The sequence below is a fragment of the Cetorhinus maximus genome, chromosome 6 (genome assembly GCF_964194155.1).
Source record: "Cetorhinus maximus chromosome 6, sCetMax3.hap1.1, whole genome shotgun sequence".
NCBI lineage: Eukaryota > Metazoa > Chordata > Chondrichthyes > Lamniformes > Cetorhinidae > Cetorhinus > Cetorhinus maximus.
Window position 1 is genome coordinate 28000964 of NC_135884.1, and position 15443 is coordinate 28016406.

The 15443-nt window shown below is 45.2% G+C and overlaps 1 protein-coding gene across 4 annotated transcripts in view; it reads right to left on the reverse strand.

Annotated features, from left to right (window-relative positions):
- Positions 1–4632: 4632 nt before the first annotated feature.
- phf2 (PHD finger protein 2) overlaps positions 4633–15443 on the reverse strand; it is a 151334-nt gene continuing 140523 nt past the window's right edge. For all 4 annotated transcript variants that reach the window (XM_078543487.1, XM_078543484.1, XM_078543483.1 and 1 more), the window contains one exon: positions 4633–7865. In XM_078543487.1, the coding sequence (XP_078399613.1) occupies positions 7777–7865 (89 nt within the window). In that variant the 3' untranslated portion in view covers positions 4633–7776. The remainder of the gene's footprint in view (positions 7866–15443) is intronic.

A 15443-nucleotide genomic window follows, 5' to 3' on the forward strand; every position in this document is an offset into this window, starting at 1 on the left:
GGCAGGCAGAAATAGTAAAGGAATATTGATCAGCATTCCATCATCCATTGTCATGTTTTATTTGTGCTGTGGGAAACTGTGAATGATTCTATAGTTTTGAACGTGGTTCCACCTACACAATATAGAGTGTTACTTGCCTATCATGTGAATCTTCATTGACTACTATCCTCACTCCAATGATTTCAAAATTGCTCTGTAGCCTCCTTCCATCCTATTTCTGCAACACTGTCCCAGCTCACAGCTTTTCCATTTGAGTATTTCCCTGTCCTTCCACACCCATCCCCCAAGCCCCAAGCAGTGACTGAGCTTCGAACCATCGTCATGCTGCTCTCCGGAACTGTCTCCCCAAATTCTTTCATCTTGCCGGACACTTTCCACCTTCAAAGGTCTCCCCAAAACCTCTCTCGAACCATCTCCCTATTCCTACTCAGTATTCAATCCACAGCTTTGTAAAGTACCATCAGTTGTGTAAGGAACATATCTTTTTATTCTCTGTGGATTAGAATTACAGTGGCTGCAGGTTGAAAGACATGTCTACTGGGACAGGATGAGAGATATATATACAACGTTGCAGTCCTGGAATAGTGTGTGCCATGAAAGACAGGATGCTGCTGGAAAGGAGTCCTGGACCAAGGGAGCTGCCTGACAACAGCATTTTATTGGCTGCTGACCAGGTGACCAAGATTTTATGTGAAGAGCAGGGCAGCAGAAAGCTCCTGGCCTGCAAAGAGAAAACATCTAAAATCTATTTTCCTCATACCTCTATAATCTGCTCTCTCTCTGAGGAAACCGCTGTAAAAAGAAAAAGGGGAAAATCACTGTTAGAGACATTGAAAAGCAAGTTCTCAACCAGTGAACTAAATATTGAAAGTGCTGGAAGACCACCTTGTGTCTTCAATAAGAACTGAAAGGAATTTGGAAGACATCGATTAAAATCAACCCGTCAAATCCTGTATTCCGGATTGGTGTTATTGAATTATTTTATCTCACCCTTAAAATCCATGTTTTGTGTGTCTTGTGTGTGTGTGTGTGTGTGTGTGTGTACAGGGGTTTAAGAAGGGGGTAGAGTTTAAGTTATAGTGTTAGAAGTTAGCAGTTCATATTTCTTTCTTTTGCCTCTAGTTAAAGACAATTTGTTCAATAAACAGTTATTTATTTATTTATTAAGTTTACAAACCTGGTGCTCATATTCTGTTAACCTAAATTAAACAGTTTGGTAGAATTGGGGCAATCTGGTGTTTGGTCAAACTTTTCACATTTGTCATGGCTCGGGGAACAGTGGGGCTTGGTATTACAGCGCACTATCCCCAGTGAGTCGTGACAGTTATTTTGCTACAAAGCTACATTACATAGGTATAATTATTTTTATTTGTGATATCATCAAAAAAAAAGCTGATGAATATAGATTCTAGAATACTGAGTTTAAAAACACATGTAATTTGAGTAATGTTGATATTTTAACCCAACAGCACACTAATTTGGCCAAAGTCAGTCTAACTAAGTTACAGTAACGGTTCACCATGCAGATAGACTGCTGCTTTGTGCAAGGTTCATTGCACTCGAGGATCATTTTCTAAAGCTGACAGATTATGGTGGGAGGTGGGGTGGTAAGTTACGTAAGGGAAGAGAAGGGAGGTCGCTAATTGCTGTGGGATCGTAGCAAAATCATGGGAGTCAGTGATTGCCAAGGGGTGGGGGCAAGATCACAGTGGGTTTGGGGGAAGGTCAGCATGATTGGTGGTGCCTGATGCCAGCCTTCAGTACAGCACAGGGGTAGCTTATGCAGCTGCACCTTTCACCTCTGGTGAGGGTTAAGAGCAATAAACACACCTCACCAACAGCAGTACCAGCAACTGTCTTCTCCTCAGCCACATGCCCCCCATCAGCTGGGCAGAGGACATTGACACTGAGATTCAGCTGGAAGCAGGCGAGACCCCCTAACACAGGGTCTACAGGCAGAGGATGAGCTCTCTCAACATGTCTCAATACCAGTGCCTCAATAGGCCCAGGCCTTATGGAAGAAAGGTTGGACAGGCTGGGCCTGTATCTATTGGAGTTTAGAAGAATGAGAGGTGGTCTTATAGAAACATATAGGATCCTGAGGGGATTTAACAGGGTGGTTGCTGAAAGGATGTTTCCCCTTGTGGGAGAGACTAGAACTAGGGAACACAGTTTAAAAATAAGAGGTCACCCATTTAAGATGGAGGTGAGGAAGAAGTTTTTCTCTCAGGGTTGTGAATCAGAGGGCGGTGGAGGCAGAGTCATCGAATATTTTTAAGGCAGAGGTAAATAAATTCTTGTCGAACGAGGGAGTCAAAGAGTATCACATGCTGGCGGGAATGTGGATTTGAGACCACAATCATATCAGCCACAATCTTATGAAATGGCGGAGCAGGCTTGAAAGGGCCAAATGGCCTACTCCTGCTCCTAATTTGTATGTTCACATGTTTCATGGCAGGTCACTGCTGACATCTGTAGCCTCCTGGAATAAGACCTCCATCTCTATGGAACAAGTAGCCACACATTGCCAGTGGCCATCAAGGTGCCTGTCGCTGTAGAAACATCATCACCCCCCACCACCAGGTGTCTGCCTCTTGCCAACTTGTGTGTTCTATTCTCCTGCAAGGAGAGAAAGCGGAGAGGAATGAGTGCATAATAACTTTTGTGGAGGTGAGAGAAGGATAACATCTGTGGAGGGTACAGTGAGGCATGGGTGCAACAGTGCAATTGGCTGAAGGTGAGCGTGAGTATTGGCTGTTTAGATGGGGATGTGAGGTGCCTGCAGGAAGAGGAGTGGAGCTGCAAGTTGTGGTGACCTGAGGAGTGCTGTGCAGATGTGGGAAAGTCAGAGTGTGGGGCCTGGCACCTGAGAGTGCTCTGCAACTCACCTTTCCCACCCTCCTCCTGGGCCGCTGTCTCCAGGTTGGAGGAACCACATGCCTGCTGCTGACTTCCTTGATCACACACCTGTTTGATTGGAGAGGTTTTCCTGTTCCTCCCATCCTTGGGAGAGATCACTTCATTGCAGTCCCTCCGATCCCACATTGAGATATAAGTGAGACACCTGGGGAACAGCCTTCACAAATCTCCTTTCCATTCTTGTGGTTACCGCAGCCTCAAAAATTGAAGTGCTGTTGAGTTCTTCTAACCCATGCTGGGGTCCCTTTCATTACAAATCCTTCCTTTGACAGAATGCATCATCTCGCCCAACCTCCCTAATTGACCAGGCAACCCAGAGGCAAGGGTGGGTTAGAGAACAATGGCTAAAGCTACCCATTAGTAAATCTGGTTCCCCTCCCGAAAATGCTCCTGCTGTCCTGGCATTTAACAAGTTCAAGAAAATTCCACCTAATATTCCAGATGATGGCTTGTCAGATGATAAGGATACCATTGTGCTTTTTCATTTTTATTGGGTCGTTCTAATAGAGGGGTATACAGGAGAGTTACAAAGGACAGACTTCTACAAAAAGGAAATCAGAGTGACAAGGAGTTTGAGACAGAGAAGATAACAAAGTGAAAAAGTCCCAGAAGAAGAGTGGCAAACAGAAATCATTAGAGGATAGGCCAAGAACCTTACAGCAAGAGAAATGGGGAAATTATAACTTTCAACACCAGATGGAAAACTAGCACTATGATAGGCCATCCATTATAGGCTCCAGCAAGCTTTCCTTCCCAGAGGAGTAATGGGTGGCTGATCCACTACGCTCCAGGTTTCCACCCAGTGGTAGAAGTTAACGTCTATCCCATATAATTTACTTTTGCTCATGAGTAACATCATACGTCAGTTGATGGTATTAAATTATGAAGAATAAAGGGAGGTCCTTGCACTTAAAGAGAGTATCTTCATGTGCAATGTGCAAAGGGGATGTTATGGAGGCATCAGGACTCTTGCCTTACCGGCTGGAGTGCTGATGAGAGACCCGTGTTGCCTCCACCAGGAAGGCCCGATGGTATTAAGAACTTCTCAGGCACATAAGTGGCCACCGGCGGGCCTTCCCCCGGATCAAAGACCCCAGGGGTGGAGATTGTGCCCCTTGTGAGCTGCTGGGCAACCTTGTAATCACCAGTGTCTAATGATGCCGATGCCAGGTCCCTCGATCAAGCACCAAGTGCTTTTGAACGAGGGAGAGCCCCTATACCCCTACCCTGAGACCACAAGTAGCCGACAGTTTTACTTGCCATGCACACCGCATGGCGACAAGCATGCCCACAGCTGGGTTAATACCAGCGGCAGTGGAATGAGGCTCTTAATTGGCCAGCTAAGGGCTTCAAGTGATGGCTGGGCAGGAAGTCCGACCACAGGCCTTCCCGCCCTGGATTAACTTTGGCGGAGTCAGGAAGGTGGCGGGTGCTTGCATGTCACCCTCCTGCCTGATTAGATGCCCCCCCACCCCCACCCCCCACCTCCAAACACGCTAAGAGAGAGGCCATAAAATGCCGCCCAAAGAGCTTTAATCTGCTGCTTAAAAGTACTGTCTCCACTTCTAACTTTTTTTTTACAATAATGCAGTCTTCTGTCTACATTCTGCACTGTTTCACCATCACTGTTGTTAAAAAAAATGGCATTCCATTGAACAGTGCTGACTAGCATTTCAAAAATATATCTGGAAGTGAATAGGCAAGAGGCTCATGAAACAGAAGCGTTATGTAGATTTTATTTTTAACAGTTTTAAAACATTCTATACAGGTTATTTACTTTATTGACAATGTACACATTAATAATAGTAGCTAAAATAAAAATGTAAGAAGTGTTTCTGTTGTAATTTATAGTGCAGTGGAACTTTTAAAAATTGAATACAAAACATGAACTATGGTGCAAAGTATAGAGTGGCTATCACTGATCTATCCTTTATCAGCCAGTAAGTATGTTTTCCTACTGTATTACACAGTAATAAACAGCATACTTTCACAACTTCGGAAGAAGAAAGCCTTTTTTTCTTTATAATCCCCATTTCCAGTTTATTGCATATTATGCCATGGCAAAACGGATCAAACATAAATAGAAAAAAAGCTGTGAAAAACCAGTGGACAGCAGAGTGCTGCTTGTCACAGGTTTTCTTTCTCAGTATGTGTGCAGACTACATAAATGATTGCAGGTTTTTGTCAAATGCAACCAAATATATAACCAAGTAAGATCAGCTGCTATCAGCAACAACAGAGATGGTTAAATCTGCAATTTTGTATTTTAGGTTGCATTACTGAAGTATAATTCAATACATATACATTTTGGTTAAACAATATTTCTTCATTCCGGCTTGCATGAACTGAATTAAAATAATCATTGTATATCTATATATTACTCCTTTTAATTAATTCACCTCTCCTACTGTGTAGTCCGTATGTATTAACTGAACATTTACAATTATTATCACGCCTTTTTTTGCACTTATCAAAACAAAGGAAGTTAACGGCAGGAAATTGGATATTTTTAAAGCTCTCTCTATTCTGCCCCAACGTTAACATAGCACAGCTTATGTGAAGTTTTCATTTCCCACACCAGTTGTCTCTCATCCTGGTATAGTAAGGAGTGCTGTTCTGAAAGTGTGGCAGGTGACCTACTGGCACCAATTTAAGGGCTGCTTTTTGCTGTGGGCCTACATTCACTATGAATTAGGTCAAAACATCCCAAACTTATTTCACATAGGACCATTACAGCTGACAACCAGAAGAATCTGTATTTCCTTCAACATAGGCTGAATTTAAGTAGTGAAAGGATAGTGTGTCTAACCTACTCCTCCACATAGTCTCATTTTATGTTGATGCATGCAACATGAATTCAGGTGGTTTTTGATTTCTGGAGGTCAGTTCAAACTTCAATACCGCAGCTTTCAACGTCAAAACTGTGGTACTGGCACTTCCAACAAATGCAATTTATTAAATCATAATGCCCCTCTTCCTGGGGCCATGAGTGCTACTTTGTAACATAAATACTTTATTTTCTTAATAAGCTACAAAGGATTTTAAAATGAAGTTGCAGTATGTTCAGACATTAAAAAGACTAATTCAATTTGAGTCTAAAATGCTTTAAGCATCAATACGATACACATTGTAGCTTTAAAACCGTTAAAAATGTTGAGATGATTAATATATATTTCATGTCTTTTACTAAAAGCATTCAGGCTTCTGTTTTAAAATTGAAAGGTGTATTTATCAAAAACAATGCCAAGTATCCAAGAAAATCCATATACAAGATATTGTGAGATTCAAAAGGTGCACTGACGGCTGGAACCTATTTTACTTTATTCCTGAGGTTCACTGTTAATTTTAACTGCAGCCTTTCTCACTCAATGTTTCACTCACTGATATAAATCTCTTTGAGAGCTTTTTTTTCTACAACATAAAGAGATATCATTATAGCTGATGATTTGGATGTGCAGCATAAAAAGATATCAAATGTTAAAATGACACATACAAATCAAAATAGTTAACACACATTTGTGACCAAAATGAACTAAATACTATTTTAAGCTTTTAGCTAATCCTATACAGAAACTATTTCTTAAAAATAAAGTTTGTATATAATAAAAAATGTCAATGTAGCTATAACTCAACTAGACAAGGTAAAAAGGAATGGCTTTCATAAAGAACTGCCTAATTACCTATCTAAATTATAAATATACATAGAAGAAAAGTACAGGTTGTATGGCAGGATTATTATACCACATAAAAGGCCAAAAATTGTGTAACTTTGTTTCACCAATGATTTAGAGAAAAAAAGTCCCCTTAAGACCAGATTTTATGTAACAAATTCAGGAAAAAGCAGACATCACAAGTAGTTGAAAAATGTAAAAAAAAAGTGTGTAAGAAATGTATAAATATAAAAAGCTACAAATATTAATAAATTACAAGTAAGTCACGTAGACACAAACACTTCACCAGTTAAGACCAAAAATACTTCATATTGCATTATAATGCAAAATTGAAAATAATAAGCTCATATAGAACAAAAGTGTTACCTTATTTACAAAGCCTCTCTATAATGTGTTACTTTTGTTGATGTACTGTGACTACTTACAAGTGATTATTTTTGCAAGGCCACACAAAGTAATGTCTTTGTTTTTCAGGCAATGCCTTTTATAAAAAATAAGTTCCATTATCATAAGAGCAAACCAAAAAGAAACAACATTTTTATCATAAAAGATGAAAAGTAAAAAAGGTAATAGAGCAATGGGTACATAGAGTTGTAACTCAAAGGTACTTTGCAATAAAGATTAGTATTTTGACCATATTTACAGGTTTTGTATAGTATGAAAAAAACATTTTAAATGTTCCTTTAAATCTGAAATGTGGAATTGCCTGAGAAACAAGTTTATAGAAACAGTATCCATTTACTCAGGTTAAAGGCAGCAGTTTATTACTGTACTCTGTAATACCCTCTCCTGTGCACGTAAGGACTACCTTCCCTATAAATTTGTTTTCGACGTTCTTCAAAAAAATTGTAGTATTTCCAGATTCATTTATTCTTTCACCACCTGTAATTTAATGCTGAAAAGATACTCCAACAGAAGATTTGGCTGAATTACTCTGCCATCTTTGATAGAAATTGAATGCCACTAACAAGCATTTCCAATTATGCTACAGACCAAGTGGAACCAACCTGCTAGAGTACCATACAAAAGCACCGTACTCTCACTGAGAAAGGTCTGTGGATACAGTTTAAATGGACACTCTCTCTAACCTGGAATGATCTAAAATGTGTTAACGTTATGTCACACATGTAACAGCGTTAGTGTCAGGCCAATACATTTTAACTGAAAATATTCCTCATTCCTAACTTTACAGAAGAAGTTTTCCATTCCTATGTATTTTTAGTATCTTCCCAAGTCTTTGTTTAGCAGTTGCCATACCCTTCTTTAGCCGTTTTCCTGGAAAATAAAAACATGTACAGTTATTGCACTTGATATATGAACATGTGTTAACAAATATGAAGATTTGTTTCACATTTACACCCATCTACCTGACTTTGCAAATTACAAACAAACTTAAATAAGCACAAATTCTGTAATAATGCAGATTCAATGCAACACCTGTAAAGCAGTTCATACAATTTCAGAAAAATACTCAGCAGGCCAGGTAGCATCTGTGGATAGAGGAAAATGTTTTATTCATCCATCGGATGTGGGCCAGCATTTATTGCCCATCCCTAATTGCCCTTGAGAAGGTGGTGGTGAGCTGCCTGCTTGAACACCTGCAGTCCATGTGGTGTAGGTACATCTACAGTGCTGTTAGGAAGAGAGTTACAGGATTTTGACCCTGTGACAGTGAAGGAACGGCGATATATTTCCAAGTCAGGGTCGTGACTGACTTAGAGGATAGCTTCCAGGTGGTGGTGTTCCCATCTATCTGCTGCCCTTGTCCTTCTCGATGGTAGTGATCGTGGATTTGGAAGGTGCTGTCTAAGGAGCCTTGGTGAGTTTCTGCAGTGCATCTTGTAGATGGTACACATTGCTGTCACTGTGCATTGACAGTGAAGGGAGTGAATGTTTGTAGATTGGATGCCGATCAAGCAGACTGCTTTGTCCTGGACGGTGTCCAGCTTCTTGAGTGTTGTGGGAGCTGCACTCATCCAGGCAAGTTGAGATCATTCCATCACACTGCTCACTCATGCCCTGTAGATTGTGGACAGGCTTTGGGGAGTCAGGAGGTGAGCTACTCGTTGCACAATTCCTAGCCTCTGACCTGCTCTTGACTAGCCATATAAATGCTGTGGCTACCAGTTCAGTTTCTGGTCAATGGCAACCCCAGGATGTTGATAGTGGGGGATTCAGTGATGGTAATGCCATTGAATGTCAAGGGGCGATGGTTAGATTCTCTCTTGTTGGAGATGGCCATTGCCTGGCACTTGTGTGGTGCAAATGTCACTTGCCACTTGTCAGACCAAACCTGGATATTGTCCAGGCCTTGCTGCATTTTGTATCTCACGAGTTGAAAATGGTGCTGAACATTGTTCAATCATCAGTGAACATCCCCACTTCTGACCTTATGATGGAAGGAAAGTCATTGATGAAGCAGCTGAAGATGGCTGGGCCTAGGATGAGAGTTAATGTTTCAGAGCAATGGCCGTTCCTCATTTCTAACAAAGGGACATTGACTGGAAACATTATCCAAATTTTCTTCTCTCCACAGATGCTGGCTGACCTGCTGAGTATTTCCATCATTTTCTGTTTTTATTTCATATTTCCAGCATCTGTAGCTTTTCCTTACCATTAGACTTCAACTTTTACACTCCACAAACATTTTAAAGCAGAAATATGGCTTACTCCAGCCCTACAACCCTCCAAGATACCTGCGCTCCTCTATTTATGGCCTCGTGCTCTACTAATCACTCCAGCTTAGGTGGCTGTGCCTTTAGCTGCTGAGGCCCTAAGCTTTGGCATTTCCTCCCTACACCTCTCTTCTTCTTTACCCTTTTTTACTCCTTTGAAATGCTCTGTAAAACCTAACTCTTTGAGCCTTTGATTGTCTGCCCTAATATCTCCTTAGTGATTAGGGGTGGAATTGTCCAGTCCCGTCGCCAGTGGGCGTCATGGCGGGCGTGAGTGAACAATATGGCGAGAAGACCAAAAATCGGTTTTACACTGTCGTGAAACCAGTATGTGATCATCCGCTCCACCCGTCAATGGTGGGTCACATTTCCCACCACCAAACATCGGGAACTTAATTTAAAAATTTGGCACCTCATTATAAGCCCTGCTTGCCGGAATCATCCTCCCACATCAAATTTACTGCTCACATCGGCTTGACTTCAGAACGGTGAGCTTCACGACTGCCTTTAAAAGGCGTGCAACTGGCGACCTGAACTTCGAGGGGAATTCAGAGGTGAGTGCACACAACCTTGCGCAACGCTCGCGAACATTAGGACATCAAGGAAGAAGTGCCGCTCAATTAGGGGATGGGGGGGGGGGGGCAAATGCGGTTCCGGGCAAGAGCTCCAATGCAGGTGAGGCCAGGGGGTGGGGGGGGGGGTGGGGGGGGGGGCAAGGCAGCAGACTGAACACAAGCACATTCCGGTTGCGGGGGCAGGGGGGGGGGGGGCGGTCTGACAGCCACGAAGCGCTCTACATACTGGCCATTTAAGTGGTGTCCAGCACACTCCTGCATGCATGAGGGAGCCTTCAGACTTAACCAAGAGAGGTTCTTAAGACACACTTCCTTTGACCCTGCAGGAAGAGAACACTAGGATCATGGAACCATGACTTAACGGGATGCCTCATGGCTTACAGGGAGCAGGGAAGAAGAAGAGAGCAGTGGAGGCGCCTGGCTTAGCAAAGGGAGAAGCACCTCCTTCAAGATTAAAGTGCGGCAGGGCCTGCTGCACACGCAGCTGATGATCCACAGAGAGCTGTCGCTCGTACGTGATTCGCTAGACCCAGGGTATATGGATGGTATTGTCATTCCTGCAGTTGACTGAAATCCAGTGTCGCCGAAGACTGCGCATGTCTAAGGAACTGGTCGGTCACGTAGGCCACTTGCTGCAAGATTTGACACCACAGGGATCTGGAGGGCATCTACTGCTGGTGGCCATGAAAGTGACTGTGGTACTCAACTTTTACGCCAGTGGTTCCTTCCAGGGCTCCACAGGTGACCTCTGTGGGATCTCGCAAGCCTCCGCCCACAAGTGTAACCAGGAGATCACAGACACTATCTTCAAGAAGGCACAGAACTTCGTGCAACCCAACCGGGATCAGGAAAGCCAGGAAGCAGGAGCACTGTGATTTGCACAGACCTCTGTTTTTCCACAGGGGCAGGATGCCATCGACTTCTCGTGGTGCTTAGATCTCCGTGGCAACAAGCAGTCAACTATGTCAACCACAAGGGCTTCCACTCGCTGAATGTTCAGCTGGTGTGCGACCACCACAAACATATCCTGCAGGTCTGCGCACGGTCCCCAGGGAGCGTCCACAATTCCTACATCCTTAGCAGGTCTCAGATCCCTGACATCTTCCAGAGTGCAGAGAGGCTGCGGCTAATGATGCCTGTGTGGCGGCCTCAGACTGCAGCAGAGCGACGGTGTAACGAGGCTCATGCTACGACTCAGACTTTGGCGGACCAAACGATAGGCATTTTGAGAATGAAGTTCCGGTGCCTCGACAGGCCGGGTGGAGAACGGCAATACAGTCCCCAGAGGGTGTCGGGCATCATCGTAACTTGCTGCACGCTACACAACCTGGCACTGCAACGGGGAAAGGACCTGCTGAGGAGGAGATGGAAGAGCTGCACGTATCCTCTGATGAGGAGGACGTCAAAGGGGATGACAGTGCTGAGGGTCCTCGAAGGCGAGGATGCCGGCGATTGGGCCATTGCACTGGCCAGGTGAGGCAGGCACACTCGGGGGGCCCTCTTAGCTGCAAGATTCATGGAGGATGATGACGACATGCAGAGAGGACACTCCATAGATCTTCACATCACCTCTGTGAATGTCTGACTCCTGTCTGGCTGAGGGCAGCTCGCTTGCGTTCTGTGGTCAGGGTCATATCATGGAGAAGCAGCCATGAAATTTAAAATGCACCTGATCCTTTGCCAGCATTCAGAACCTGACACCTTCAGGAGCACAGTGTCACCGGTCACAGATGCTGAAGAGATGGGGGGAGGGTGGGCAGCCCCACTTTAAAAATGCTGAGAGCACACAGAGAGAATGGCGGAATTCTGTGATACTTGCCCACAACATTCTAGCAGCAATGACAAGCACCATCGAGGTGCAGGCATCACTATGAGTCCAGTGAGTGTGAAGTTGGACCATCACTTTGGTCTGAAGGTTACACACTGCACAGGGAAGAGGCCCTGGATTGAGACACCTGCCTTTATCTTGTGCAGGAACCAAGGTTTCACATCTAAGTGACACAAACACTGCTCATCATAACAAGGAGCCATAGGAAGGGAGCCATTCTTGGGGGTTTATTTGCAATAGTGAACAGTATGTACAATTGATTAACACCTGTGCAGAGGCTGTGCAACTACATCTTCTTAACCTTCCTAACCCTGCTATATCTTGGTGCCCCCCCACAACATCCACAGCAGAGGTGGGGGCAACCTGCTGACTGCTACGCCCTATGATGACCTTGGTGGGCCTCCTCTGGAGGGCTGAGACCTAGAAGGCCCCAGCTTGCTTTCAGTGTTCTGCTGTGGGCCAGCTGCATCCTCCTTGGAGCTGGAGCTGCTGGGGTCACAGGAAGAGGGGATTTGGATCGGCTGGGCATCCCCAGAGTCATCTGGATGGACGGCTCCAGGCTGTCGAGCTGCTGGTCCTCCTCCCTATGGGTATTCAACAGCCCCTGGCTGACTCCTTGAGGGGGAGGGGGAGGGGTAGCTGGAGTGAGATCGAGCAGCTCTGCGGCCCTCTTGCGTTGGCACTGTTGGAATGAATGTTGCCGTCATCCAAAAGGACCATGAGCTGTTCTCTCATTAGAGAGAGAGGACCTGTGGTGAGTTTAACCTGAGGGTCACCACACCTCAGGCGAAGAGTGAGGTTGAGAAGGCAGGGCCGTCATGGAAGACCTCAGCCAGTATGAGAATTGAACCTGCGCTGTTAGCGTCACTCTACATCACAAACCAGCTGTCCAGTCAATTGAGCTAACAGTTGGAGGCCAACTATGGTGTCAATGATGGAGTTCAGCTTGCACAGCAGTGTAGGACCAATGCCCTGGGCCAAAGTCTCCATGGTGGCCACCATCCTGCTAGTGTTGACCTTGATGCATCAGCATGCCTATGCTATCACCTCGGACTGAGGGTGGACAGGCTCCACCATCGTCCCTTGCAATCTGATTAGTGCGCCAGACATCCCTTCTTGATGTTCTCGTGATTGCCTTTGCAGCACCACCAGGCTTGTCATCTGACTCGGACTCAGCAGCTTCCTTGGTCCAGCAGTCCTCCAAGTGCCTGCAACCAAGAATGACCCTGCCTCTGCCTGCTGTGGAACAGACTGTGTGGTGGACTTACCAGACTGTGATCCCGAGGCTACTCTACATCTAGGTCCCGCCAAGGTGTGTGTCGCTGTGCTGGTGGAGGGTGTGGGTGAATGCCGTGATGGGTCTTCAATTGTGCTGCCTTCAGTGTCTTCATCCGAGGTGCTTTCGGTGCTGGGGTCAGGGTCACGGTTGCCTGAGGGTGACATATCAGATGTGCCTAGGAGAGAAAATGGAGACTATTAGCACTTGGCAGCACAGAACAGTGGACTCAGAGTAGCATTGAGAGATGGATGTTGTGGTGTAGGATCCTCATGTGAGTGTTCACCGCCAACCTCACCATCGCCACAGGAACAATCGATGTCCTCTCCAGCCAGCTCCAACGCTCGACTCTTGAATGGAGGATCTTGATGTCCGCCAATCCACCCGCAGTCTGGAGCCTCTCCCGGCAAATGTGCGAGATCTTGTCCTGCGTAAAGACAGATGGAGAGAGTGCGAGCAAGGCGCATGCCAGGCCCAATGAGAAGGATGCCAGGCATGTGTGTATGTGTATGTGTGTGTGTGTGTGCTGAGTGAAGCCATGGACAGGATGAGGAGGCTATCTCCAGAGGAGATGAGACCAGATGGAGAAGTGAGGGCATGTGTGAGAGAGTAAGTGGTGATGTCCCTTGAGCTGGCAGTAAGCGAGATGCCAGTGAACGTGCGATGGACTTTTGAGTGAGTAAATTCAGGTTGATGAGATGGGTGACTTAACTTGGTGGCACAGATGAGATCATTCATTCATTTTCTGCACTGGGTGGCCGACATCTTGTGTGCAGCGTTGGCACTGACCACCTCTGCCACCGCCTCCCAAGCCAGAGTGGTGAGATGGGCCTCCTGCAGCCAGAGCGGGGATAGAGGAATCCGCAGCGGGTCTCCATGGTGTCCAGAAGGTGTCTCAGGGATGTGTCAATGAATTGGGGGGCTGAAATCCGCCTGGCTTTTGGGGCCATGTTTTCAGCAAAGCAGTCCTGGGCTGCAAGCATTGAGAAGTGTGCACGCGGCTACATTTTAAATAGGGCACCCGGCGTGAGGAAGCGGTGAGGTAACGGCATCACGGACCAATCGGAGGCCACCCGCCAGCAATCTGGCATGTCTTCCATGACTGCATAATTTATGAGGCAGGAAGGGAACGATACACTGCGAAAATCCACCATTTCCGCCAGCGGGTAAAACAACTTTTTTCACGCCTGCTACCGCACTTAGTGCAAATCTGGGACGATTCCACCCTAGATGTCAAAGTTTCATAATGCTCCAGTGAAGCGCCTTCCTACGTTAACGGTGCTATACAAATACAAGTTGTCGTCACAAATGACACATTGGTTACATTTTCTCATAAAGCCTTGCATTGGAAAAAAATAGTTTTAGAATACGCAAACAAGATAATTTGGAGAATAATGAACACTATACGCTGTAAGACAATAATCTAATTAGGAGATTTAGAAGTAGTCGTTTAGTGGGACAGAACTTGAGTACTGCTGAAAAAGAGACAATTTACGTCAAAGTTTTTAGTTTTGCACTCATCAGGACAATTCATAAGGCAATACCAATGTCAGGGGAAACAACATATTTATATACTGTATGAGAAGAGAGTGCTGATTGGTTGGCAAGTGGACTCTGATTGGTAGAGGCATTGCCATGTTGAATGCACTAGGTGACTGATAGTTAACTGCCAAGCACTGTTTGAAATTTAAACCAGGCAGCTTGAGTCTGATTGGTCAAGACACTGCCCTGGGGAATGAGACAGCGGGTGGCTGTCACTTATTTTGTTTAGCTGAGACGTGTGTACATGTCTTTTCTGTCTGCAAAGGGCCCTTTGTATTAAGATATGCAGCTTCCTGTACATGTAAATGCACCACAATGCGAGCCCAACTGACAATCTTAAATTGGTTGTCAGCGTAATTCTCAGCACATTGTTATTATTTAGCAAATGTTGTCCAATCGCAGAATCACATCCAGGGATGAATATTGCCGTCTGTGAGCAGGGGGCGGGGCCCGCTCGCCGACGTGTAAAATGACACGGGATGACGTCGGGGGTTGGGGGGGTGGGGGGGGGGGTGGAATCCCACCCTATTTAAACATTCAGCAAAATCAGCTGCGGGCCCACTGACCTGTCAATGGCCAATTAAGGCCATGGACAGGATCATTAAAACAATTAAAGGACCTGCCCGTCCAACCTTAAGGTTGGCAGGCAGGCCAGGAGCCCCAGCGGGGAATAGAAAAAAACATGAAACCTCATCCACCGGCGGGACAAGGTTTCATGTAGGGTTTTAAAAAGTTTAATAAAGTTTTAGTGTAAATTATGAACATGTCCCATGAGGGGGACATGTTAAGGATTTTTTTTTTTCTATTTTTAGCGTTTTTAAAACTGTCAGCGATCTCCCTGAGGTTGCACTTTGCCTCAGGGAGATGTGCGCTCTTTCATGCGCATGTGCGAAAGAGCGCACTCTCGCTTTTGGGGAATCCCTCCCGCCCGCATAGCGCTTCCTGCTGGACGTCACT